This window comes from Plectropomus leopardus, chromosome 10 (assembly GCF_026936395.1).
Source record: "Plectropomus leopardus strain MGB_pleo_1.0 chromosome 10, ASM2693639v1, whole genome shotgun sequence".
Taxonomy (NCBI): Eukaryota; Metazoa; Chordata; class Actinopteri; order Perciformes; family Serranidae; genus Plectropomus; species Plectropomus leopardus.
In genome coordinates this window covers 14,447,826-14,472,463 of record NC_142185.1, presented here as the reverse complement: position 1 = coordinate 14,472,463, position 24,638 = coordinate 14,447,826, and the positions used below count along the sequence as shown (strand labels likewise).

Here is a 24,638-nt window from a genome sequence, read left to right as displayed (position 1 = left end):
TATTCTAAGGCTGCCTTCTTCCAGCCTTACCTTTTAAGGTTGAATTACCTGCTGTGGATAAGAAAAGTTCTGGGACGTCTTCTCTGTGACTTTTAAATGTCCGTTGCGACAGTACGACCACAATTCAACTTCACAAATCACGCCAGAAGCTTCTCTCATATCCCTCCAGAGATAAGCAACCAAAGTGCTTAAACCTAAATATGATGGATGCGATGAGATGATACAGTGAAACAGACAGCAGACAAACTCATTAATATACTTTATTTTTTACTTCAGCATTGCATATTTACTTTTCATAAACATATTGCTTTATTGCTAACCCTAGGAAAGAGGAAAATAGAATGATTATATTAGAATTGCTTGTTTAAAAAACTTTTTGCATCACATTCTCCTGATACATGAGGTAATTTGAAGTTCAGGGATCATCAATATACATAAAACCTTTTTTCTGTCCAATTTAGCCCATAAAGTGTCTTCCCCTTTTGTAATATTCACTCAGTAATGGAGTTAAGTGCAGTTTAGCCTATGGTGCACTTGTCACTAAAGGCATGTAGTCACAGAAAAAGTGCAGTCTATTGTTGAGTGGTCATTTAAATCTATTGCACATATTCTTTTTCAATTTTATTGTGTAACTGGTGCGTTATTTGTTAATGGGGAATATGTGTGAAGGTCCAACTATTTCTTACGGCTGAGCTTACAGGCTAGAAAGAAAGCAGTGAGAGAGGCAGTCCTGCTACAGGCTAGCATTCAAAACTGAAGAGTTTACCAGTATCTCATGCAGCAAATGCATTCCAGTTAAAACGCATGCTAATTTAACCATATGCTTTGGTGCTGCTTATAACTTTAAGACAACAAAACTGACAGTTATAGTAATGTGCATGAAATATGGACTGTGCAGAATGAGCTGAAATTCTTATACGCGACATGCATCACACAGGATGACATCAAACAACTCAATATTGTTTCCACTCACATTTTCCTTTGACCTGAGATAGTAAAACAGAGAACGGCCCTTAAAAAGAGTTTTTTTCTGAGCCACACACTCCTTATTATCATATACAGTAATTATATTAATGTGTGGCCATCACACTGATTTATGTTAAAAAATAAAAACATCTTACAAACTTTTAAGGCCAGGTAAAATGGTAAACCAATGAATCTTAATTTCTATGTTGGAAAAATAAAAAGAAAGGATCTCGTTCAGATCTGTAGGCAGAAACACAACACACCATAAACCTGCAAACCCTAATCAGCACTTAAACTGCTACATCTAACTATGACTACTTATTTGGGTTATGAAAAATATTTGAGATTTATTTTTTGAGTTCCCATAGACACTCTGAAAATAGCTGTATAAGCAGCCCATTAAGTTCATACTGACCAACGGTCAACATTTTTCTCTGTGAAAAAAAGTACAAATATGTCTCAACAAGGCGGCAATAAGCATGCAAAGTGTCAGAGTGCATCCTAAAGGATGTGGTTTTGATAAGTATTTCAATAATTCAAAATATTACTACATCTTTTACCAAATAACTGTGCTAAAAACACAGCAGTAGCACTTTTTCAACTTTGAATGGAAGACCTGGATCAAATAGAAGGGTGAACAATCATGTGGGTTCAAATGACGTAAAGAAGAAACAAAATACCACCAGGGAGCAGAAATCAAAGCCAATCAAGACATGCAAAAGTCTGAATGTTGCATCCATCACCCTAAACAAGCAACATTTTTTAAGGACTACATCCTACACAAAAATGGGGACTTGAGAGGATACAGGCCTCACCGCCGCACCACATTATAGTTCCAGTCCAGCCTGAGCCAATCGTTTGGGAAGATTCGTGACAGTAGCAGCACCTAACCAGATTTAGTCTGTCCAATGATAAAGAGCTTGACATCTGCGTCATATAGAGGTTTAGAAAAGATAATAAATTCTCATACATTTCTTTAAAGCCTAACATCTGGTATCTTGCAGCCAGAAATATATAGCTTAAGTATTTAATGTCCACGGCGTTCCAAACTGTAACAGCTATTAACTTTCTTTCCTTGTAGAAAACAACATCAGCTTGTTAACATGTGCAGGTTAAACCTGGACTAGCTTTGCGGAGAATCTGCATTGTAAGTTCAAAGGGTTTCAATATGGCTTGTCAAGGCAGTGTGTTTGTATCATCTCTGTCTGCTCTGATTAAATGCCCCAGATATTAGTGTTGCATTGGACTGACAATATTGTGATAATCAATGACTCCTGAGTTGCTGATATGGTGTTTAAAGAGTAGGACTGGAAAGCATGGAAGCCATATCGATAATCCTTATTATTATTACTATTATACAGTATACTTTTGGTTAACTTTCTCCATTTTATTTTACTTAAAAATATTTTTGAAATGTTTGTGATTTTTCACAGGACATTAATGACAGAAGTCAATGACAGGCTTAACGTGCTTCTCGTTATGTGAAAAGTTTCTGTGTGCAACTTGATTTCCAAAATAGGCTCTCTGTTGTTACTTCAAACCAAAAAAAAGCTCGAATGTACAACTCATTCAGAGTAAACGACATCCAAACACAAGGTGCGGGAGCTTACAGTCAGACCTTAGAGCCAGGATAAGCTTACAAGAGAAGTATGAATCAGTGGTACAATGCAAATGCGCCCCTCTCACCACTTGGATTTAAAGTTTGTTTTGCATAAAAACCATTTGCATGGTTGAGGACCAGTGGATTGCATTGGCAAGGACATCATCATCACTAACCTTCGATTTTTTTTGTTGTTTTTTTTAAAGTAGATACAGCTCAGTAGAAAGTGGAAGGATGCAGAGAGACGTATAGCTTAACTTGAATGCATTTTTGTGCGCATGCTCAGTGGGAGCTGTTGGTGCTCCAGTCGTATGGGAGGAAGCTGATTTTGGTCTTCCCAGCAGAAAGGACACCCTGCAGGCTGGTCTTCTTTGGAGAGTCACCCATGTGCTCCACCACCCACTTCAGCAGCTACAAGAGAGATGAGGTGGAAGAGATAACACAGTCAGGTTCCTGGTTAGGTTGACGGCTACTGAGGTAATGTTATGTATTATATTCTGACATGAAGTAGATTTCATCAAGTACTTTGAAATTAGGCATTCATTTTATGATACTTTCTAAGTCATCATTTTGGAGGCAAACATGGTACTTTTTAATCCAATGAATTTAGTTGACAGCTTTTGTAACTACTTACTTTGCAGATTTAAATTATTAATACAAGGATAAAAGGTTAAGCCCCACATTTACTAACTGCAACATTAAAGTGATGCACACATTAATGTATAGCTAATTATAATCCTGTAACATAATATATGGGATTCTTAAATAGGTACTAGTATTTACAGTATAACAGACCTTGAATGCAGTACTTCTACAGTAACTGAGTATTTTAACACCAAAATACTGCTACTTTTACTTAAGTAAATATTTGAAGACTGCTTTTACCACTGCTATTGTGTCTTTGAATTAAATGGCAAGGTTGGTATTTGGGAGTTAAAACTACCTTTTCATCTGTTCCTCCAAAGTCAGCTTTGTACCATTTGAATATCTGACTGAGTCGCACTTCTCTTTTCCCAGAATCCACCATACAGGCATCGTCGTTCTCCAGGAAGGCCTCAGCTGCTGTGCGGAGCTGGCTGTCAATGTCCTGGTAAAGTTGAGTGGTTCAGAATTGATGTCAGAACATTTAAGATTTACTATTTACCAGATCGTGTGTGATGTAGATACCCTACGCGCATATGTGTTTTTGAAATCCGCTTACCTGTGGAGTGTATGTTTTAATAGGAGGGCAGCCCTTTGCGCCACAGTTCAAGGCAAAGTGAATGAGGGGCTCTGCATCTGGGAGGGCCACCTAGTGGACAACAGGAAAAAACAAAATTCAACAGTGCATGGGTGACTCTACATAATGGCGTTGTTGGCTCAGTGAAATGTTCAGCTGGGATTTAACAGTGTCCAAATACTTGTAGTCGCGGGTCTGTTTTGGAGAAGGGCCTCAGAAGCTGTGCGACACCTTTTCGGTTCCCTCTCAGAACGCCATTCTCAATGTCCTGTAATGTAAACACTTCTCCTCCAATCAGGTAGCTCACATAGTTGAAGAACTATAAATGAGACAAGAAATGACTATTTTTAATGTTATGTCATCCATTCCTGCTCCAAAACCAAAAAAAAGGAATTACAAGAACAAGCTAAAATAACATAACCACTGATGCTCCTTATTATGCATGTTTTATCTTTAAATTTACATCTGGATGAATAATAATGTATGTTTAATTAGCGTAAATCAGCACCAAAAACAGGTGTCCTCGACTTCAATATACAACTATCAGCAAAGCATTTATTGTTTTCTTCACATACTTTTTGTAGCACAAGTATTTCCAAACATACTTAAATCATTTTTGAAAAGATCCCTTTTCTGAGAAGGCCTAACATCTGTTCATAAGATAACAGGAATTGCCATTAATGGGCTTAGGGGTTCCAGGATAACCTGTGAGGAAACTCTATTAAAGGGACTCTGTGTGATCCTACTCTGTATCTTTGCCACATGTTGGTAGGGGCCCCCAGGCGTAGGTACCCATGGATGACCAAGGCATTGTAGATGTTGATGAAGAAGGCCAGCTTCTCCTCCCGGCTCAGCGAAAGCAGCTCCACCCTCTGCAGCTGAATGGCCAGCTCACAGTAACGCTCAAAGGCAGGATTCACAGACATTCCCTTGTAGTCCACAGTCTGTGAAGGACAAAATCTTCAGCACATGTACTCATTTTCTCCAAACATGCACGGGTAACCACATGATTGTGGGCCATTTTAAAATAAACAGTAGGTACAGTACAGTAGTAAAATCTAATTTTAAAAAAAATCATCCTGGAACATCATATTTGTAAGATGCAGTGGGTTTGGGGACATGTAATTTTTTCGGCAAACTACATTAAGGTAAGTTACTTAAGTTTCATACAAATACATATACTCATACATCCATATATCACATGCCATAATAATGTTTCTCTCTAATTTATGTCTTATGTTTGTTTGTGTTTATACTCCTGTTTAATGTTCATTTTTCTTGAATTTTTTCTTCTTGATTTGTTAGGATCCCCATTAGCTACGCCCTGAAGAACATCTTCGTGGGGTCCAAATTTCAAAACATACAAGTCTCATAAAAGGCCTCAAGACTAAAGCACACAAGGTAAGCCTATGCAGTGTAAGCCAAAAATCAGACCTTTGCTGTTAACAACAGAGGGATGAATAAGACTCTGCGTCAGAGTGCCCACGTTAACAGGACAATACCTTTCCATCAGCAGAGAGATGCTCGGAGAACAGTTCCAGAATCAGCTCCCGTAGAAGCAAAGAGAGCTCAGCAGCTAAAAGAGAGACGGACAGAGAGAGAGAAAGATGGTTAATGTTTGATAAAAGCGTTCCCTGTTGGGATGAATCAAACCAATATCTGAATATCAAGTGTTAGCAAAGCCCAAGCAGCTTGGCAATTATTGGATGTCTGGTCACGTTTCATGAAGCTTGGAGCAAACAGGGGCTTGAATTAAGTTACATGTAGCTGATTCACAGAGCCATGATCTCTTTGGAGACCGATAATAAGGAAAAGTTGGTATAGTGTGTTTTTTTAATTTTGTGGAAGGATTTTTTGGTCAAAGGTAATACAACACAAATTGATGGGTTTTGGTGTGATTTTTCTGTGCCCGACCCATTAACCTCTGTATAAGTGGCACCAAACTTTGGCTTCAGTGCAAAAGTCAAATGCTGTCACTGTCACTTCTTTTATAGTTTCCTCAGAGTAGAGACCACAGCTGTTGCCCTAGCAACATAACAGCAATGACATGGACTATAACATAGTTGTATAGTGTATCAAAAGAAGCTGTGAAATAACCCCATGGAAAAAAATAAACCAACAAACAGCATAAAGATCAGGCTAATCTTGTTGTAAAAATTATATTTTTATTAGAAAACAGTACCTGTGAGAAAATAGAGCATTGAAGATAAATCCAGGAGCAAAAACAGCCAAGATAATGACGCCAACATTTGCAAAAGCAGTGATTGTAATCACCCCTGTCTTGTACAGCAAGGATTAGCTTGTTAGTTAGCCTCTAGAGGTACGCAACAGTCAGGTATAAATGCATCGCAGAGCCAGGCAATATGTCTTACCACCACCAACAAGAAACCTTTGAGAAGAAATTAACAAATATTAATCTGCCATAAGATGTCACCAAACCTGCAGAAAAGCCAACATGGTTTTGAAATAGGGCTTCAATGACATATATTGATATTTTCAGGCCTATTCTTAATTTTTCCTTCAGTTGCTATCAGAATCAAGTTTTCAGGATACTGAATCATTTAAGAACAGAGTCATAGGACTGGATTTACTAAAAGATTTCTTATACAATATATTATCAGACACACTGCAGTCAATTTAAGGTATTTCCAAGGTCAAGCACAGACTTTTATACTGCATCACAGCAATCATACCGGAGGTGGAAGTCACTGATGGAATGATATACATTTTTTATGAAAGACCATAAATCAGATACATCATTAAGCCCTACTTCAGCTCTTCCCACCACAAAGCTCACCGACAAAATATACACAAACCCCAGCGAACCCAAGCCAGAAGCAGAGAAACGATCGGGAGTTAGAGAGCATCAAAGGACAACAGTCAGCGTGAACCTTGAATGCGATGTGTGTGTGTGCCCCAAAGCCTGATCCGGTCCTGACCTACCCGGGATGGGACTGCAAGCTGCCGTCTGTCCTGTGTTGAGGGCTGAATGAGGGTCATCCTCCAGCAGCCTGTACAGTGTGTCTTTCCCCTCTTCAAAACTGCCATCCTGCTGCCCACAGCCACGCACACTGACCATGTACTTCTTCTGCAACAATGCTTGGCCAGTATTACAGGCCTCAGCCCTGGCTAGCAACACACACGGCCAAAGTCAGGAGTGCACAGATGAGTTCAATGACTTTCCAGGTTGATCTATTAAAGTCGACGTAATCAAACTGACACTGAGGGCCTGTTTTACTGCAGGCCCACAGCCTTACTTACCCATGCCCTTCTCCTTCTGCAGCCAGTCAACCAGTTGATCACCCGAGAAGCTCTTTTTGTATAGTGTCAGCCCCCTCCTATGACTGCCAATCACACTGCCATGTTTGAGGTCTTCTACTAGGTCCGCCAACTCATCCCTCTCACACATAAACTCTTTGAGGGCAGAAACATGCCAAGCCACACATGTACAAACACACAAAAAATACACATGTTCATACAAGTGTGTGGAAAAAATATATCTGCAGTCCAGAATGTGTGCAAAAAAAATGCCGGGTCAGTAGAAAAGGAAGCACCTGGACTAAGATTAAGATTTACGTTTCTAAGAAAGAGGGACCAAATCAACAGGCCAGGACAGTTTCGCTTAAAGATAAAGGTGGCATATCTGTCAGATATATAGTTTTTTAAGTCCATAAAAATATTCAAAAAAAAAAACAATTTTCTGCACGCAGGAAGAACAGAACCTGACAGGTATGATGGAGAAAACTCCTTCTCAAACTGATTATTCATGAACACAAATGAGCTGAAAATAACATTAATTTTCTGTTCCACTTTAACATATAACATGTTTAAGGGATGTCAACATTAATATAAATGTTGTTCAAAAGGCAGAATCCTTAGTGAGTGCATTTATTTACATCCAAAATCCAGACAAAGCAGCAATGATTCTGAGAGGATCATTCAGACTGATCATTTTGAGGGGTTATTTGCACCACATTAATGTTGGGCTGCACAGTGACCTTTATGCACCTCATAGCAGCCGCAGCTAGACAGTGTTGCAGAAACAACTTCCAAAGCAGCATCAGATAAGTTATAATTAAGATCACTCAGGGGGCAATGACTAATGAAATGAAGGATTTAACAAAATATAATAAATATGAAGGAATAAACTCTGTATTTGTAGGCAACACTGCATTAAAATATTTCTCTCAAAAAGGCTGTGTAAGCACCACTTTGAATAGTCTTTGTTTACACAGTAGGGAGCTTAATAATCCCATATAATGAGGTCCTGTGGGGCAGCCTGGTGCTGCTGGGCTCATCCAGAGTATCAAGTTTCCTGTCTCAACTGTCTGTTGGCAATAGTGACAGGAGTTGAGCACACACATACAGAGACACACACACACACACACACACACACCTGCTGTTACACAAGCACACCGTCATGTCTGTATATACCAGCACAAGTTGTAAACAGTCAGTGTCTCACATTACAGAAGTTTTCCCCTCAGTTTGGTTCAGTTCATTATCTATTTTTAAGCAGAATAAACCAATATGAAAGTGGTCTAGTTTCCAAATTAATCGTTCAACATTTAGCAGTTAATCCAGTGACAGAGAATACAGTACAAACACATCATGAACTGCACATTAAGAACAAATTAAGGACGGTCACAGCAGTCTTTTTCTGCACCACATTTCTCACTGGTGATACAATTGGCTGTTCCCACATGTGAAGATAAAAAAAAGCGACCTAAAAAAAGCAAAAAATACTTTTTTGGAGTATTAAATCCCTCACCTCCATCACTCTCCCCAGTCGTGTCCTCTGGTTGGTTCTCCTCTGGTAGAGGTGGGGCGTCTGCTGGAAGAGGCTCTCTCTTGACTAGATTCACCAACCTCTGAAGCTCCTCAGGAGCCTGAGAGAGTGCAACAGAACAAAAAACACAAGTTTGCACACAATCTGAATAATAGCAGATGCAATTAGGGTTTTTGACACTGTTGAAAAAAAAATACAGATTATATTAAAGAGATGGATTTTTGAAGTGGGGTTGTGTTGGACACGTATCTAGTCAGTGTATTTGATACAGCAGATGTCAGTGGGGACACCACCTGTAGTAAAGATTCCATCATTATGACACTTATTTTCCTCACTTACCCTTGTTCCTTTCCCCACCTTTCCTCAGCACTGATTGGTTCCTTTCTCTCTTGGCTCACTGCTGATTTACCTGATTGAGTTCACCTGTTCACTCAGTCTCACCCTGCAAACCCTTCACTCACTCTTTCCTGATCATCACATGGGACAGCAGCAGTGCTGGTGAGCAAATATTTCTCATCTTTTCTCTTTAGGATTTCCTGTGCATGATTAGTTTAAGACATTATTTATCCTTACTGAGATGGACATTTTATTTGACTTAAATTCTAATTTTTGTATTTGTTTTTTACTTTCAGACTTACTACACCCCATGTGTTTGCTCACCCCTTTATGTTGATATTTCTTAAGTTTGGAATAATAAATCTTTTGTGTGGAAAATTAAGTTCTCTTGGCTGATGCATTCTGACCGATGATCATAACGTCTCCTTCTGAACCTCCTCCTCTTTAACAACTCCAGTTTGGAGAAGCAGGCTGGAGTCTGACACGAAAGCTAAGCCATGTACTACTGTTCAGGGGTCAGTGGCAAAACAAATCTCAGCCACTTAAGAGAGGTCCCACCTAAATTATATCAGCTTATATGGATGCTGTATTTAGAGTGTTTTCACTGCATCGCCTTTCAGTCAGACAGCACTTCAAGACACAAAGCAATGATGGACTTATTTCCCTTGTGTTCTTGTCCAAGCCACCAGACTCTATTTAGAAAACCAGACATTTTAGCTTGCTGAGCACAGGACTTGCTGCTCTATCGCTGCTTCGATGAGTTAGATTGTGGGGTTTTTGGGGAATCCAAACTAACTTTTTAAATGCCAAAGTCAGACAATACCACTAACCAAATAACTGATTTTGGCCTGGTAGACCAGCAGCTCCTGTGTACAGCAAGCTAAAATGAGTTTTTCTTAATGGAGTTTGGCTTTGAAGAAAGCCATATTACACCTTCATGTTCCAACTTTTTTTGTAACTTTTCTCAGCTGGCAAATGTTTTGCTGCTGACCCCATAAACAGCAGTTAATTGTTCAGCTTCAATGTCCGACTCTAGCCGGTTAGTCCAAACAGGGGGCCCGCCAACTCATATCTACTATATGTAATATACTTGTGAATAAATACCCCATACAACCCAGTTCACTGGTTTCGTCTTGTTCTCACCAATTTCTGTAAGTCATCATTGCCCCCAACATGAATGTTGTTAAAGAAGATCTGGGGGACTGAGGTGCGTCCTGTTAGCTCCTTCACCCTGGCTCTTAGCTCTGGATGCCGTCCCACATCCACATCACATACTGGTACTCCCAAACGCCCCAGGGTGGCTTTAGCCTGCACACAGTGTGGGCAGCCCTGGATGGAGTAAACGGTTACTCGGCCCAGAGCACTGCTCTCAACCTCCATCTGCAGCAATAATGGACAGAAAAGAGAAAAAAGAGTTTTAAGCTTTAGTTAACCACAGAAAACTGTCTGAGCTCCATGTTTTTTTCTATCAGCATCATGCTTTACATATGTGCAAATTTTCACACAAACAGTTCAGCCCTAATGTTCCTCTTTCTGCTTTTGGTTACTAAGCAAGTGTGGAAGTGTGGATTACACAGTATTTTCTTTATCCAACACATCTTTAACTATGTTAAGTTCCTGTTTTAATGTGAACCATAGTGGACACACCTTTTAAACTGAAGCCTTAAGCTACCACCTTTTTCTGGGTTTCTGAGTGGTTTTACATGTTTCAGTTTTGCAAAATATGTTGATCTCCTTGAGAGAGTTTAAGCTTTTCTCTGTATATGTGTCGACATATAATTGCATACTATATATGTATATTAATGCATGCATACATAAGTTTATATGCATATATTCAACACTACTTTTATAAACAGACATGGAAATATTTATTCTTTTACCTTTAGAGGAGATATTTGATAGTGTAAAAAAAATCTGAGTTTAAAAAAATTTGAGATTTTTCTAACTTGATCTGATGATGTCTGGCACATTCCTACATGTCTGTCTTATTGCTACCTGAAAGAGGAACTGTTTTCTCTCTGCTACACACACAATGGTGAAATTGTTTGAGATTAACCGGTTCCAGTATGCGCAAGAGTTGTTTATTTTGAAACAGTTCTCCAACTGCTTTTGCACAATACTGAAGAAAACAAATTCTTGTGAATTTTCCTTTATTATATTTAATTGTAGTTTAAAGTGGTATTGTCCTGGCCAGTCGGGGGATTAAATAAACAATCTCACAGTCAGGAAAGGTGTTTATGAGAAGTTGAACTCTTTTTGCTTAACTTTATTATTTTTTTTTTTTTGCAATTTCTTCTGTGCTCATTTCTAAACATTTTGTAGGCCAATGTGGTGTGCATTTTAGCTATGTGAGATGTTAGCAAAAGATTTTGTATGAAGTTGGCCAATGGCAAAGTTCCCCTTTTTTGTGACACAGCTTTAAGCTTGCAGTCTATCAGTGTAGCTAATCAAGTACTAAATCAAACAGCCTCATTGTGGCGTTTGAGAAACTAGGCCAAGGTCGTTTCTATCCGGGTTTCTCAACATGTTTGCCTACCTCACTGAAGAAGTTAGTGCAGTTACATATTAAACATGGAAGTGGGACCTTACAATTCACATACACAAAGTTCCTGTGCAGTGTAAATCTTAGTTTATTGCTGTTTTCCACATGCACTTCGATAACAACATTAACCTGTAAGTGGGTTGTGTGTGATTGTAATAGGGTAATAACGTCTTCCAAATGTCGATGTAGGGTGACTGCATATAAAGCAAACAGTAAATATGGTTATTTTAATGCCGAATTGTAGAGTAGGAATTACACTCTTGGAACAAAAACTATTTTAATGGGCGTCAAATGTAAAAAAAAAAAAAAACAAGCAAAGCTAACGTTATTTTAAATTCCAAAAGTTTTTAATGGAGTTCGGCAGAGGATGTGTGTCTTTCAATAACTGAACAGCAATGTAACAGACCAAACTATCAACAATAACTAAATAATTACACAAATCGTCTAGTGACACGAGTAACACTACTTAACGTTGGTTTAGCCGTATACGTTACAAGCTTAACCACAGACTGGCGTTAACGAGCTAATGTAGATTTATTAGCAAATGATAATAAGGGAGCTTTACCTTTCAGCGACTGACTCCTCTGCTTAATTCTGCAGTACAATTTGAAATTGCACAGCTTCTCCCCTTAGTCCTGTTAATTAAAGCATATCAGTCAATACATTTGTTGTGTATAACGCCAGCTGAGAGGTCGTTTATCTTGCAGGTAAATTACCCAGCTGCATTGGCAGGACATCTTCACTGCGCAGGCTAACCGATATTAGCTGCTTCAGTTAAGCTAGCTATCTTGTCGTATGTTACCTTCAGGAGCTCCACGTAAACTTAAAAGTCTAGCGCGCCTGAGTGTTAATCGTAACACTCATAATCCTTATAACCATTATAAACCGGAACCACAGCACATTATTTCCTCAGTAAAATTGTATTCTTTTTTGGAATATATTCTTTTTTTATAATATTGTTATTATTGGAATTATCATCTGACCAGTGCATCCTAAAAGGCACAGCAGATTAAGTGACGCACTGTGTCAACTATTTTTATACATTTTGAGCAAACCCAGCCCTGGTTATCATTATTATTATTATTATTATTATTATTATTATTATTATTACTACTACGACTACTACTATCATTTCATTTGTGTATGTATTTATTTTAACCTATATTTAACCAAGTTTGTCCTGTTGAGACCTAATATCTCTTTTATACAAGGGGGACTTTGCCAAGTAATAACAAATAAAATGTATATAAAAGCACATAGACTTTAGTAAAATAAAATGACTAGATAAACAGACAGACATAGACACACAGACGGTCTGGACTCATTAGATTTTACCATGGCACCGCCACAACAACAGCAACAATAATAAGAGAAGTTACAGACTAATAATTTGGGGCTGTTCATGTGTATTTCAACCTAAAACCCCAATAATTCCCACAGCCTTTAAACGCAGCTGCTGGATACGGCAGTATGTACCGTGGTTCTGCTGGGAACCCTTCTTTACGTCATCCTGTTCCTGTACGGACAAATTTCTGGTAGGACACGAATGGACGCCGAAGTGGAGCTTATTGTTTTGCGGTGTCAAAGATGTCTGGACTGTCAGAAACAGAGCGCGCTGGATGTAGAAACTTACTGAAGTTGTTATCGAAAAGCGACCTACTCTCACTTAGTGACACAGTCACGAATAAGATGATAGCTGTGGAAAATGTGACAGGTAGGCTGTCATTCTGTGCCAGATAGCAAGAAGCTAGTAAGCGAGGATGTTGCTCGTTAGCGTTAATTAACTGCTACAGTTCATTTTGTATCACTGAAATTTGTGGCCCAGTAACAGACTCCCTTAAAAATCTTTAAGTTTTGTGAATTGTTGAGTGGTAACGCATTTTTCATATGTCAACAGACTTAAATTCATGTCAAACATTTGAGTTTCACACAACAACAGTCCGTAGGAGCGGTTGTTAAAACCTCCGTTACGTTTTGTCCCACCAAAAACATACATGGTTGGCGTGAACTATAACCAAGGAACCTGTAAAAGTCTGTAACGATGAAGTTTTAAGAAAGTGAAGCTGTTAAGTTCGCTAAGGCTGCGCTGCTTGTGGTCAGTGCCTCATTAACGAGCTAACATACCGGCAGTGATGGAATGTAACTTAGTACTTTTACTTGAGTACGACTTTGAGGTGTGCATAAGTAAAATATCTTGGCACTTCTTCCACTCCTGGATACTTGTTGCTTTAGTTTACCAATAAAGAAAAGATTAATTGCCTTTTCAAAAAGGATTCTGATATGAGCTGACAATAGGGACACCAAAACTGGCATTACTGATGCTATTTCACGTCTGGAATATTCAGGATATTATGTTTAGGTAATAAAATCATCATTTTTTCTTGCACTTTATTTTTATCTGCTCACATAGAGGCCATGGAAACAATTCTCTCCTTCACAAAAAATGCTGAGGAGCTCCTGAAAAGGAAGAAGGTTTATCGCGACATCATATTCAAATACCTAGCCAAAGAAGGTGTGGCGATGTCCCCGAACAGCGAGAAACACCAGCTGGTGAAAAGGACACTGGAGCTTTGGTCCTCTGGAAAGGTAGGACAGACAGGTCTGCCATTTCTGATGTGTTGACATGATTGAATATATTGAGTTTAAATTTTGTTAAGACGTTGATATTAAGTAACAGTGTCAATAATTAGCAGTTGGAAGCATGTGTACTAAAAAGTAATCTAGGCACAACCTGGCAGTGTGTTTGAATAGACCAATAACATCTTATTTTTTTTAAGGTTGTGTATGATAGAGAGACGGCTGAGACCAGACAGAGACCGTCCACACAAACTGTGTCCACAGATGTGAAGGCTGAGGTGGGATTTGACCCACAGGTCCTTGGCCAGCAGTTCTGCCAGTGGTTCTTCCAGCTCTTAAATAGTCAGAACCCCTCGCCGGACCAGTCGCCACAGGACTGGGGACCACAACACTTCTGGCCAGATGTGAAACTACGCCTCCTTTCAATGTAAGCATGTCATAAACAGCAAAGGAATTTAAATTAAGATACTGGTGTTGTGTGGTTTGTTAGAGTTGTGTATGTTGGACAGGACTTAGCTGCACCAATTGCCTGTTTTTCTGCAAACATCAGAATTACTGGAAAAATGTAAAAAGCACAAAAAAATGTACAAATATGGGCTTGAATTTGAGCTGTATTTTACAGTTTTTACAATTAACTTGGTTAAAATAACCAAACACTGAACTGTGATGACAGATCTGTGTCTCTTTCTCAGAGCTGGCAGTCAACAGATGGAGGAGTTCCTTGGTGCTGAACTGGTTAGCCTCCGTCTCCTGGCCTTGACCAAGGAAGAGCGCCTCCTCCTCAGCCCCAACCTGGAGCCTCATGGCCTCAGGACGCTGGCCTCCCCCCACGGCCTGGTACTGGTGGCAGTAGCTGGGACCATCCACAGAGACGGAACCTGTTTGGGTATCTTTGAGCAAATATTTGGCCTCATTCGCTCCCCCGAGGAGAACAACAGTTGGAAGATCAAGTGTGTCAACCTGAAGATCAGAGGGCAGGATGCCCTGGGTGGGACAGAGGTGGTGGCACCTGCCTTGAGTTACAACTCCTCTGAATTGCAGCTTCTCTGCAGCTGATGACACTCTTTCCTTATTATTATTTATCCAGGTTTTTTTTTCACTGCGTGCATGCTTTCTCTTTACAGATCTAACTTGCCCAAACCTGTTTACCCAGAGAACAGAACTGGCAACTTTACCACTACAAACCTGTCTTTTAACTTATGTACAGTTCAGCAGTCATGTCTGAACTGTACAGGTGGTGGACACTGTTGCTTTAAAATCTACTTGGTAGATACATCATCGATATAACATTACAACAAAGCTTGAGAAAAGGTTCCCTTATTGTTTTTTGCTTTCCAAAAAAATGGAAGTCTCTTCTTCTTCTTGGTGTGGGAACATTTCTATCAAACATACTGTATGTTGATGCAAAAAAAGTTTTGATCTGTTATCCTGTGCCTTAAGATAAAATGTAAATACAGGCATGGATGTGCTCTTGTAAATATGTATCATATTAAATATAAAGGATTTTATCACATTTGTGTACAATTTTGCTCTACAATGGCAAGTATGCTAGAAACATAATAAATATTATGTGTTTGTAGGATAATACAAAGTCAAAACTGATTTTGTGTATATTCTAAGATTGCTTTGCTTTCATATAATGAAAGCCAGCCCATAATGTTTACAGTGCTAATGTTAACTGACAGTAACATTACAAAGTGAGCGTAATCATGCAAATGTCTTATGTGGGTACATCAGTGTCCAATATCAGGGCAGCAAACAGACGTGCTGAGCTTGTCGGCCACATGGCATCGAGGGTGCTGGCCTGCCCTAAAGTGTGGTGCTAATGGCTGGAGCTGTAACCATTGTCTTTCTATACCAGGTCATACATTCTATTCTGTGGGGTTAAACATTTATCTGCATTAAAAGAGCTCAAACCTGTGCAATGTAATACACACTTGTCTGTAAAATTATTAGCTCCCGATGAACTACATTCAGTGATTAACTGCTTTCTATATTTTCCATTTTATCGATCTCAGCTGCACAAACAGTTTTGCAATGTTTCATTGATAATGCGTTGTATTGGAGTTACCCTTACTTTGGGCGAGCTATTGCTCCATGAATGTCCAGTAAATTGTCCTGTAAGCAGTGCAGAGTAGCGTATCAATCTTAAAAACATTTTGCATTTTTGTAGCGTAGTGCACAGCTGCAGGGAGAACGACAGCCGAGTTGTTAAAGAGCTTGTTTGTTTTCTGTGTGTTGTATTCATCCTGGGGCACAGTGTAATTTGGCATAAATTTTGCCTGATGGATGAAAGTCTCATTCAGCCTCAACCAAAACAGAACAAGGATTACATTGAATTACTTTGCTTGTTCATACGGAGGCCAGATGCTGTGCGGTCCCATGGCTCAGAGCTTAGTGTCAACTGGCCCTAAAAAAATCACCATGATCACATTTACCAAAGTCGAGATGAACAGAGCCCTTCCTCCAAGCTTTTCATTCAGACGTATTGCTTAATGTGGATATCCATATTTCATTGCAAAGAGAGATCTTGATGTCTGATTTTCAGAATATATGAGTGCATTTCTGTCACATTCATGTTTATGTTGTGTGACTTCCACACCTCACGTGCCAGTAGAGGGCACATATATGTGTAGGTTGTGGACATACTATAACCTGGCAGCTCTGTCACTGGCTCCACAAAGCTAATATTCTGTGCGAGTATCCAATGCTCTCTAGGCGGGCTGGATTGCAGATGTCATGACAGCCTGAAAGCCGCCCACACCACTCTGGAATGTTTTTTTCTGAGTGGTTTGACATCTGATATAAAAGTAAACAAATGCACTTGTGATGGTCAGGAAGGAAACCTCCATCATATTTGACATTTTATTCTTTCCGGGCCAAAATGGCATATTACATACAGATGCATGGGTCTAGCCTGTCTTGACACAGCTTAAATTTTGCATTTTGCTGTCACAAGTTAAGACACTAGCGCATCTGTCCTCACTGCGGGCCGTGAGCAGTTCAGAGGTTCAGCCTCGTACAGGACAAATGTCAGACAGATCAGGGTGGTGAGGGGAAAAAGTCAGAAAGCAGGAGAGCATCTAGCGTCTTTATTATTAACACATGACCTCAGTGTACTGTAACGACTCCATCAGCTTAAAGACAAATACAGGATTTATCCCCATAGCAGCTATTCCTGACTCGCAAAGGGACTGTTCTGTATTTATCGGAGGAAGGGGGTGGGTGAGGTGTGACTTTTTTTTTGCTTTTTTTTTGTTTTGTTTGCTTGTTTTTTGTTTTTCCCAGTGCTACAAATATTGAAGATGAAGATGACATACTGGAGTTGCCAAATACCTTGGTTTTTCACTCTTGTCATGCATGCTAGTAAGAAAGTGCAAACTTTTTTGGGGGGGAGCAAAATTTTCAATGAGATGTGGAATATTGTGATTTTGATGAAATGTTACTATTTGAAGTTCAGATTTTGTTATTTTGCTATTTTTTTTAATAATAAGATTATTATATATATATATATTTATTCTTTTTTATTTTATCGTTTTTATTTAATTATTTTTTGTTTTAGTCCAACAATAATTTTTGTTTTTACAGTTTCTGGCCTGGATAAATGGTGTAATTTTGGCGATTTTTAGAGAAAACATGCTGTTAAAAGAAATACAGTATACAGCCATTTAAAGATATATGCTGCTCCCCTTAGCCAAAAGAAAAAAAACATGAGTCCCTCCCCAGTGCTTAAAAATGATTTGACAGGCCTGCCCCTTTTTCTACCACCACCTCCCCTCTCCTAAATAACAAACAGTCCCAAACTGGTATTTTTAGCCACATTATAGCTGCACAATGCAGCGTTTTCCCTGACATGCTTCATGGTGTACGCCCCATTAATTGAACAAAATGAAACAATTAATCTACAATGCATTTCATGAGCTTCAAATTGACTCCATGTTCATGAAATAAATCTGTTTTTTCATTGATTCTACTCTGTCATCCTCGTCAGGGCACACACAGATCCTGGTGGGGCATGGAATATACCAGTATGACTCTGTGGCTTTGGTGGGAAATGTTACATGTGGGAAATTATTCTTGGCAGCTGTTTTCAAAGGCCCCTGGAATAGTTAATATCTGTGACTGTAAGGGTCGGAGCCGCACGGCCCTTTGTGCTTTACTGGGCCATAGTTGTGGTGAGGGGAAACCACTGCAGCCATTGATCTCAGCCTGTTCACCTCTCAGAAAGAATAATAACAAGCTGCTGGCCTTCTGTCTTTATGGCACTTGGCTGCTCTGAGATTTAATAAGCGGTTTGGCCACGGGCGCAGCTCTGACGCACGGGTTCAAAAATACCGCTGCAGTGGCGTCTGGTGAGGGCTTGGACTCTGAGAGTTTTTCCTTTTTTTTGTCCCCCCTCCTCTAATAGGGAAGTGTGTTTCTCATAAAGAAACATGCTAAAACTTGGATCCATGGCTCTTTGAAAATAGCTTATGGGTGGTGAACCACGGAGACTGCTGCTTTAATTGTCAATCCATTTTTTTCCATCTCTTACTTTGATTGGGACTGATTGGATGGTAGGTTTGCTCTTAGAAACAGCCTTATTAGCTTTTCAGAGATTACCTTATTAAACGCTTCATGCTGCAGCCATTTTTCACCCTCTGACAATCTGATGGCTTTACAGATCCATTAATGCCAATGTGTATTTTTTTTATGTCTACAGCAGTAATTCTTAAAGTGGGGCCCAGGGACACCCAGGGTTTGTTCAAGCAGCTCAAGGAGTCCTTGAAGAGGAATAAGCCTCATATTGACAGAGTTAATTAATTAAACCCACTCAGATCCCCCATCCATTCCAATGAACATAGCTTTTGTAGGATGTACAGATATATGATAACTGTTATCTGGCTCTACCCAAATGCTCACTTGTACTTGATGGGATGTCAGTAAGCCAATCACAGAGTTCCACATCATCAAAAGTAGACTTCTTTGGAGCTCTGCCCCCTTTTTAAACAAGCATGGCCAACAGTGAGGCAAGGAGGAAGCTCAAGGCAAGTTTCAGTCTATTGATCATATTGTTAAAAGTACAGAATTTGTCTTGTAGCAGTTTTTAAAGTAAATATTAGATTTTATAATACTTACATAGGTAAAAAAAAAAAAAAAAACATATGAAAGATTTAGAGCTTCTACTTAGGATTTTTATAAATATTTGTCAAACAAATATTTGTCCATTTGAATGGATGGAGGATCTCAGTGTTACTGGAAAATAAACAAAGAAAGTACTGTTTCAATAGCAAAACACTGTTCTGATTTGATTGTCTTATGATACAGCTTATAATGAAACTTATTGGTTATGTTCACAGTATTTAATCTCAGGAGGTTTTCCACACACGTTTTCAGGAATAACTAAATTGTGGATATTTTGAGTCATGATGACAAATATAATACAACATATGTATACAATCTGTTTGGAAACATCACTTTATTCATTGATATGAGTTAACCATTTATGAAAAATAAACTATGTCACATTTTTTGTTGAAAAGGGGTCTGTTGGGACCATTTACTGTCCTTTTTTATCTTTTTTATAAATTTTTTAAACATTTTTTACTATTAGGTGATTTCGGTGTTTGTCCATTGGAATGGACAGAGAAAAAAAAACACACAGTTAAGTATTCTAATAAAAAGAAAACGTTCTAATAATTAATGAGAGCATTTAGAGTATAAATCTAACATTTTTTTCTGTGTGTGTGTTTGGAACATAATTGCCCTCTGACCAGTAATAATAAATAACAATAAATAATAATATTTGCAAGAATGGATTGAATAAGTTTCAGTTTCACTGTCAACTTCCACCATGTGAAATAGACATACTACCACAAATTTGCCCGTAATGCTCTGTTTTGAAGTGTAACTTCATGTTACTGACATGTCTCTACACAAAATACCATGTTAATATTTCCACTCTTTTGCTCAATGATGCGTCAACATGACTTGACCTCATGACAACATGAGTCCAGAAGAGGGCAGACAAGCTACACCAGAGAGGAGAAACACTTTGATCCCTGGCCAAGAGAAGAAGAGTGTTGGGAGGGGGAAATCCTTTTAACACTATTACGTGAGGAAACTCATCAATTCCTCAGAGCAATCTGAGTGAGCTGATGTTACCAGGCAATTTTTATCTGGCCAATGCCATGAGGAAAACTGTAAATTCTTCGAGTTTGAATTGTCCTCCATTAAAGTAATGGGGTTCTAAAAGAGAGACGCGTTAAACTGTTGCCTTTCATAGGCACAAGAGCACGTATTTCACAAGTTATTGAAGTGTCAGTAATTTATCGGTACCCGTTGAAGGTGTGAGAGACTATTTTAACACAATACTCTTCAGCCGGCACTCTGCGGACAATAAAGAACAGGATTTATGAATAGGAAGGGACTCAATCAATAGGCGATGATTTTTTCTAGTGCTGACAAAACATGTTGGAAGAGATTTCAATCAAAGTTTGACAAAGTTGTTTTGTCGTTTTGTTGGACTTGCCCTCCAACCCAGCAGTGTTTCATAAACCAGTACACACTGAAAGCTGCACAGAAACAACCACATAACTCGAGGAGGAGGGAATGAGGTCAACAGTGCCTGGCATTGGTGTTAAAGCCACAATCCACAATTCTCAAACCTCACACTTTATCGTTTTCTGAGGAGGTGTTACAGTTTGCTTTTTGTTTGGGCTGTGGAGTTGACTAATGTTTTTAATGTTGATCTTACTGTAACAACAGCATTGATGTTTTTTCTCTCATTTAAAGATATTGTAAAAAGTCAGATTTCCATGTAAATATCAGCATAAAACAGGTGTAGATGATATGTAAAAATGGCAAAAGTATCAACAGGTTCAACCCAAAGAGAAATGCTCACAGTCCATATTCAGAAATTGTGCCCCTGTGCCCTCAGGAATTCTGTGAAGTTGTGATGTTACAAATATACTATAAAGATTGTTTCAAACTTGCAAAAAAAAAACAAAAAAAATGAAATGGTCTATAAAGTTAGAAAGTGCCACTACAGTGCCATTACAGTTATTCCCACGGCTGAAATGTCAAAAGCGTAGATGGTGGATGTCTCAGAAACACTGACCAGTCCTAGCAGTCTGGGCTTTTTCAGGAGGGGGGGGGGCTTAAATACACAGGCGCTAAAACAGAGCATTTTAGACAGAGGATTAATGCAGGTATATTCAGGCAGACATTGTGGGAAAAAAAGTTTTTTCAACATTAAAGTATGCAAACATGTCCTTGTAGAAACCCAAAAATACAAGTATGCTCCTAAAACTGAGCATAATATGGAACCCAAAGAGCAGTGGTACAGTGTAACCAAGTACTAATACTCTAATATGTTACAGTAGTTAAGTATTTTTTGGGAGTAACTGTACTTAACTTTTTATATTTTGTCTTTCACTTTTACGCCACAATTCCCCTAAGCATTTTAGTTACTTAGTCCAAAATAGGGAGGCAAGGGTGGAGAGGAAGGAGGAAGGAAGGAATGAGAGTAAAGGAAAAATTAGATTGTATTCTTTAAATCCTGTAAGTTTTGAAAAAAAAAAGTTCAATTGTACTATAGGCTTCATTTTTAAGATGGTGTACATGTTACAAAGAAATAAACTTCATTTTCTTCAAAATTCTGACTGATGGCCTTTTTTATTAACAGCATTTACTTTTACTTTCAATATTTAGGTAAAATTTAAAATTCAAAAATTACTTTTGATACTTAAATACAGTAAATACCAGACACTTTAGGACTTTTATGCAGGTAGTATTCTAATAGGTGAATTTCACCCTTACAAAAATCATTTTCTGGTAACATATCTGTACTTTTTCTCAAACCTGGCTTATATGTACCTTATCCACCACTGCCAAATTGAACACCACTACATCACAACATCTAATCCAGTCACTTCTTGCCACACAGCAGTGGTGATTTCCTGGAAATTGTCTTGTTAGACTCAAGATGCAAGCAAAGTAATAACATTTACATTTTAAGGACATTACACAAAGAGGGAACGAGTTCACCAACATTGTAGCATCTGTAGAATCAGGTTTGGCCTCATGTTTGCTTGACCTCACGTGACCTTTCAGCCCGTGTTGAAAGTGCGCTTTATTTTCTGTTTGCATCACCACAGATCACCCCTGTAGCATCACTCTTCATTAAATTCCCCTGTTGTCTGAGCTGACATCATTGTTCCATTTCAACACAAATTGGTTTGGACCGACGAGGCATCCGTCACAGTTCATATCAGCCTTTCTCTTGGCCTGGCGGTGTATCCTTACACATGCATCATTATCTCACGTAAACAGTGGAAATGCGAGAGCGCCAGGGGAACGGACGCCATTCAAGGCAACAAAGCGAGGGGCTGAGTGAAAAGATCCTGGGCGGTGACACTCTCGTTTAGCGTCAATTAAAGAAAACAACAAGCAGAGCTGTTTTTGAAGGCAGCTGGGTCCAATGTGTTTATTTATACTGAAGCAAATATGTATGTTTGAAGGAATGCAGCCAAGGATGTTTCAATCAGGAAAACACAGAAAAATGTCCCTCACATTGAGATGCACTTGAGTTGAGCAAGCACACAATGTCTTCTCTCTCTATTTATCTCTTTATGTCTCTCTCCCTCTCTTGCAAATAGTGGCTCCACTGTGCAGCTTTGAGTCCCTTTCGTATGCAGTGCAGGGGCCCCTGACGAGGGCCTTCCCTTGGCTCCCCAACTAAACAGAGAAGATGGTGTTATCAGAACGCTGCCAGGAGGTTGTCAGCTCGTATTGGGCCGGGCTGACCGAGTGGCCGGTTGGCGGATGCGTGTCGATGCCAGGCTCCCAGCGCCATCCCTCCGTGGACATCTGCTGTGTGTGGAAAAGCTGTGCAGTTTGTCTGCCGTTGCATCTTAATCCTCCATCTCTTCGGCTGTGGCCATGCCTGGCCGAGCAAACCAGCAGCTCTGCTCGCCTTGCTTGTATTAATTGCCCTTGCCTGGCTCGCTGTTTGCTTCTGATTACACTCATTAATTTCAATTCCCCAGGAAGCCGCCACCGCCGTAGCTGCCTTTAGACACACACACATGCACGCACGCACGCACAAAGACACACACACACACACACGCACACACGCACACACACACACACACAGATATGCACTGCCACATACTATACATGCATGGACAGGCATAAATGCATATTTGTATGGACACAAACTTGCATTTAATGTTGTAATATTGTCAACATTCTTTATATGGATTTCTTTGTCTGGGCATGTTCTCCTCATTTGGCACACCCACATAATACTGCAATTATGACTCAAAATAAGTGCAAGGCGGCTATGGAATAATTCCATTTGTCTGGAAAGTATTTTTGAGCAGTGCACTAAATATGTACTCCATATCTGTCACCTTAAATCTTTTTTAATGTAGCGTTTTTCAATTACCAATACTAAATTATTACTAAATTATTATTTATATCATTAGCGTAAATTGGAATTTGCTGGTCAAAAGTGCAGTGTTCAAGAGAACCATGATATGTACATCTGTTGACTCTCATTAGTTTCATGTTGCCCGTTTCCTGTGATCATATGCACAGATGCAAACACACCCCGTGTGTCATCAGTGGCCATTTGTACGTCATTAGCAGCTGTGAGCCGTGTCTGCCGTCTTCCTCGGCTGGTCTCGCTCTCTAAAGTCAAAGGGACAAGGAGGAAGTTGACCTGCTGGTCATAAGTCATCGTCCTCATCCCAGCAGGTGGACCACATCTGGTAAACTCCAAACATCTGGGCTGACAGGGTGGCCTCGCAATTATAGCAGTGCTGCAGACTTTACTCAAAATTGCCAGGAAAAATCAATGTCAAACCATATTATTACCTTTGACTCATTAAATTTTCAAGCTCATACGCAAACACTTCTTTTAGAGCAAATGTAGCATGATCAGCCAAAGAGTGGCAGCTTAGTGGTAATACTGATTATTATTACACAAAAACTGTCCTTAATGAACATATTGTGTAGTAAAAATAAAAAGGGTTTAGTCCAATATGCCCAGGAGAGCCAGAAGAAGGATCCGTTATGTAGCTCCCATGCTTTACCATTGTGCTAAATAATATAAACTATAATATAAAGAAATATAAAATTAAGATTTCCTAAAAAGAGGGGGAGTGGAGGAAATAGAAGAGGGAATATTAAAATATAAGAAAATTTGTATGTATATATATATATATATATATATATATATATATATATTTATATATATATATATATATTGATATAAAAATAGATAAAAGATTAATAAACACTCAGACACACTTAAATTCGGATTTAAACCATAAAGGTTAAGTGCTGTAAGTATCTGGGATAATGACCTGCGGGTCAATATCATGTATTATATGAGCTAGACGAACTTGCCGGTCTCCGAGGGCGGCGCTTAAGCACAGGCGGCGAAAGTGAAATCGCGCAGTAACCAATAGCAACAACCGCTGGCTCCTAGCAGACTAGGCTACGCTTTAATGAATTGTTGAGACATGTGTCAATCAAACCGCACCTGCCTCACCCCCCCTACCTCCCGCCCCCAGCTCTTACGAGCCAATGGCAGCCTGGCTGACTGACACCAAGTTTGATT

The 24,638-nt window shown here is 39.2% G+C and overlaps 2 protein-coding genes and 1 long non-coding RNA gene across 4 annotated transcripts; 2 read left to right on the top strand and 1 right to left on the bottom strand.

Annotated features, from left to right (window-relative positions):
* Positions 1-244: 244 nt before the first annotated feature.
* LOC121949272 (uncharacterized) lies at positions 245-12,302 on the bottom strand. Its single transcript, XM_042494917.2, has 12 exons — positions 12,169-12,302; positions 12,018-12,087; positions 10,054-10,290; positions 8,557-8,674; positions 7,047-7,199; positions 6,729-6,914; positions 5,288-5,361; positions 4,532-4,729; positions 3,967-4,104; positions 3,768-3,857; positions 3,510-3,653; positions 245-2,977 (listed from the first exon to the last, which is right to left on the bottom strand). The coding sequence occupies exons 3-12, from the start codon at positions 10,288-10,290 to the stop codon at positions 2,849-2,851; spliced, it is 1,467 nt and encodes a 488-aa protein (XP_042350851.1). The 5' UTR covers positions 12,018-12,087; positions 12,169-12,302; the 3' UTR covers positions 245-2,848.
* LOC148188492 (uncharacterized) lies at positions 8,686-9,288 on the top strand. The gene is made up of 2 exons (XR_015777618.1): positions 8,686-9,072; positions 9,207-9,288. It is a non-coding gene; the product is annotated as an uncharacterized LOC148188492 (long non-coding RNA).
* A 541-nt stretch (positions 12,303-12,843) lies between the features above and the next one.
* On the top strand, positions 12,844-15,961 carry c10h3orf38 (chromosome 10 C3orf38 homolog). Of its 2 annotated transcripts, none has more exons than XM_088083101.1 (4): positions 12,844-12,987; positions 13,863-14,038; positions 14,230-14,456; positions 14,722-15,961. In XM_088083101.1, exons 2-4 carry the CDS (start codon positions 13,868-13,870, stop codon positions 15,083-15,085), a joined length of 762 nt encoding a protein of 253 aa, XP_087939227.1. In that variant the 5' UTR covers positions 12,844-12,987; positions 13,863-13,867; the 3' UTR covers positions 15,086-15,961. The 2 variants fall into 2 exon arrangements, with proteins under 2 accessions (XP_087939227.1, XP_042369831.1); XM_042513897.2 differs by having other exon boundaries at positions 12,943-13,166.
* Positions 15,962-24,638: the final 8,677 nt, after the last annotated feature.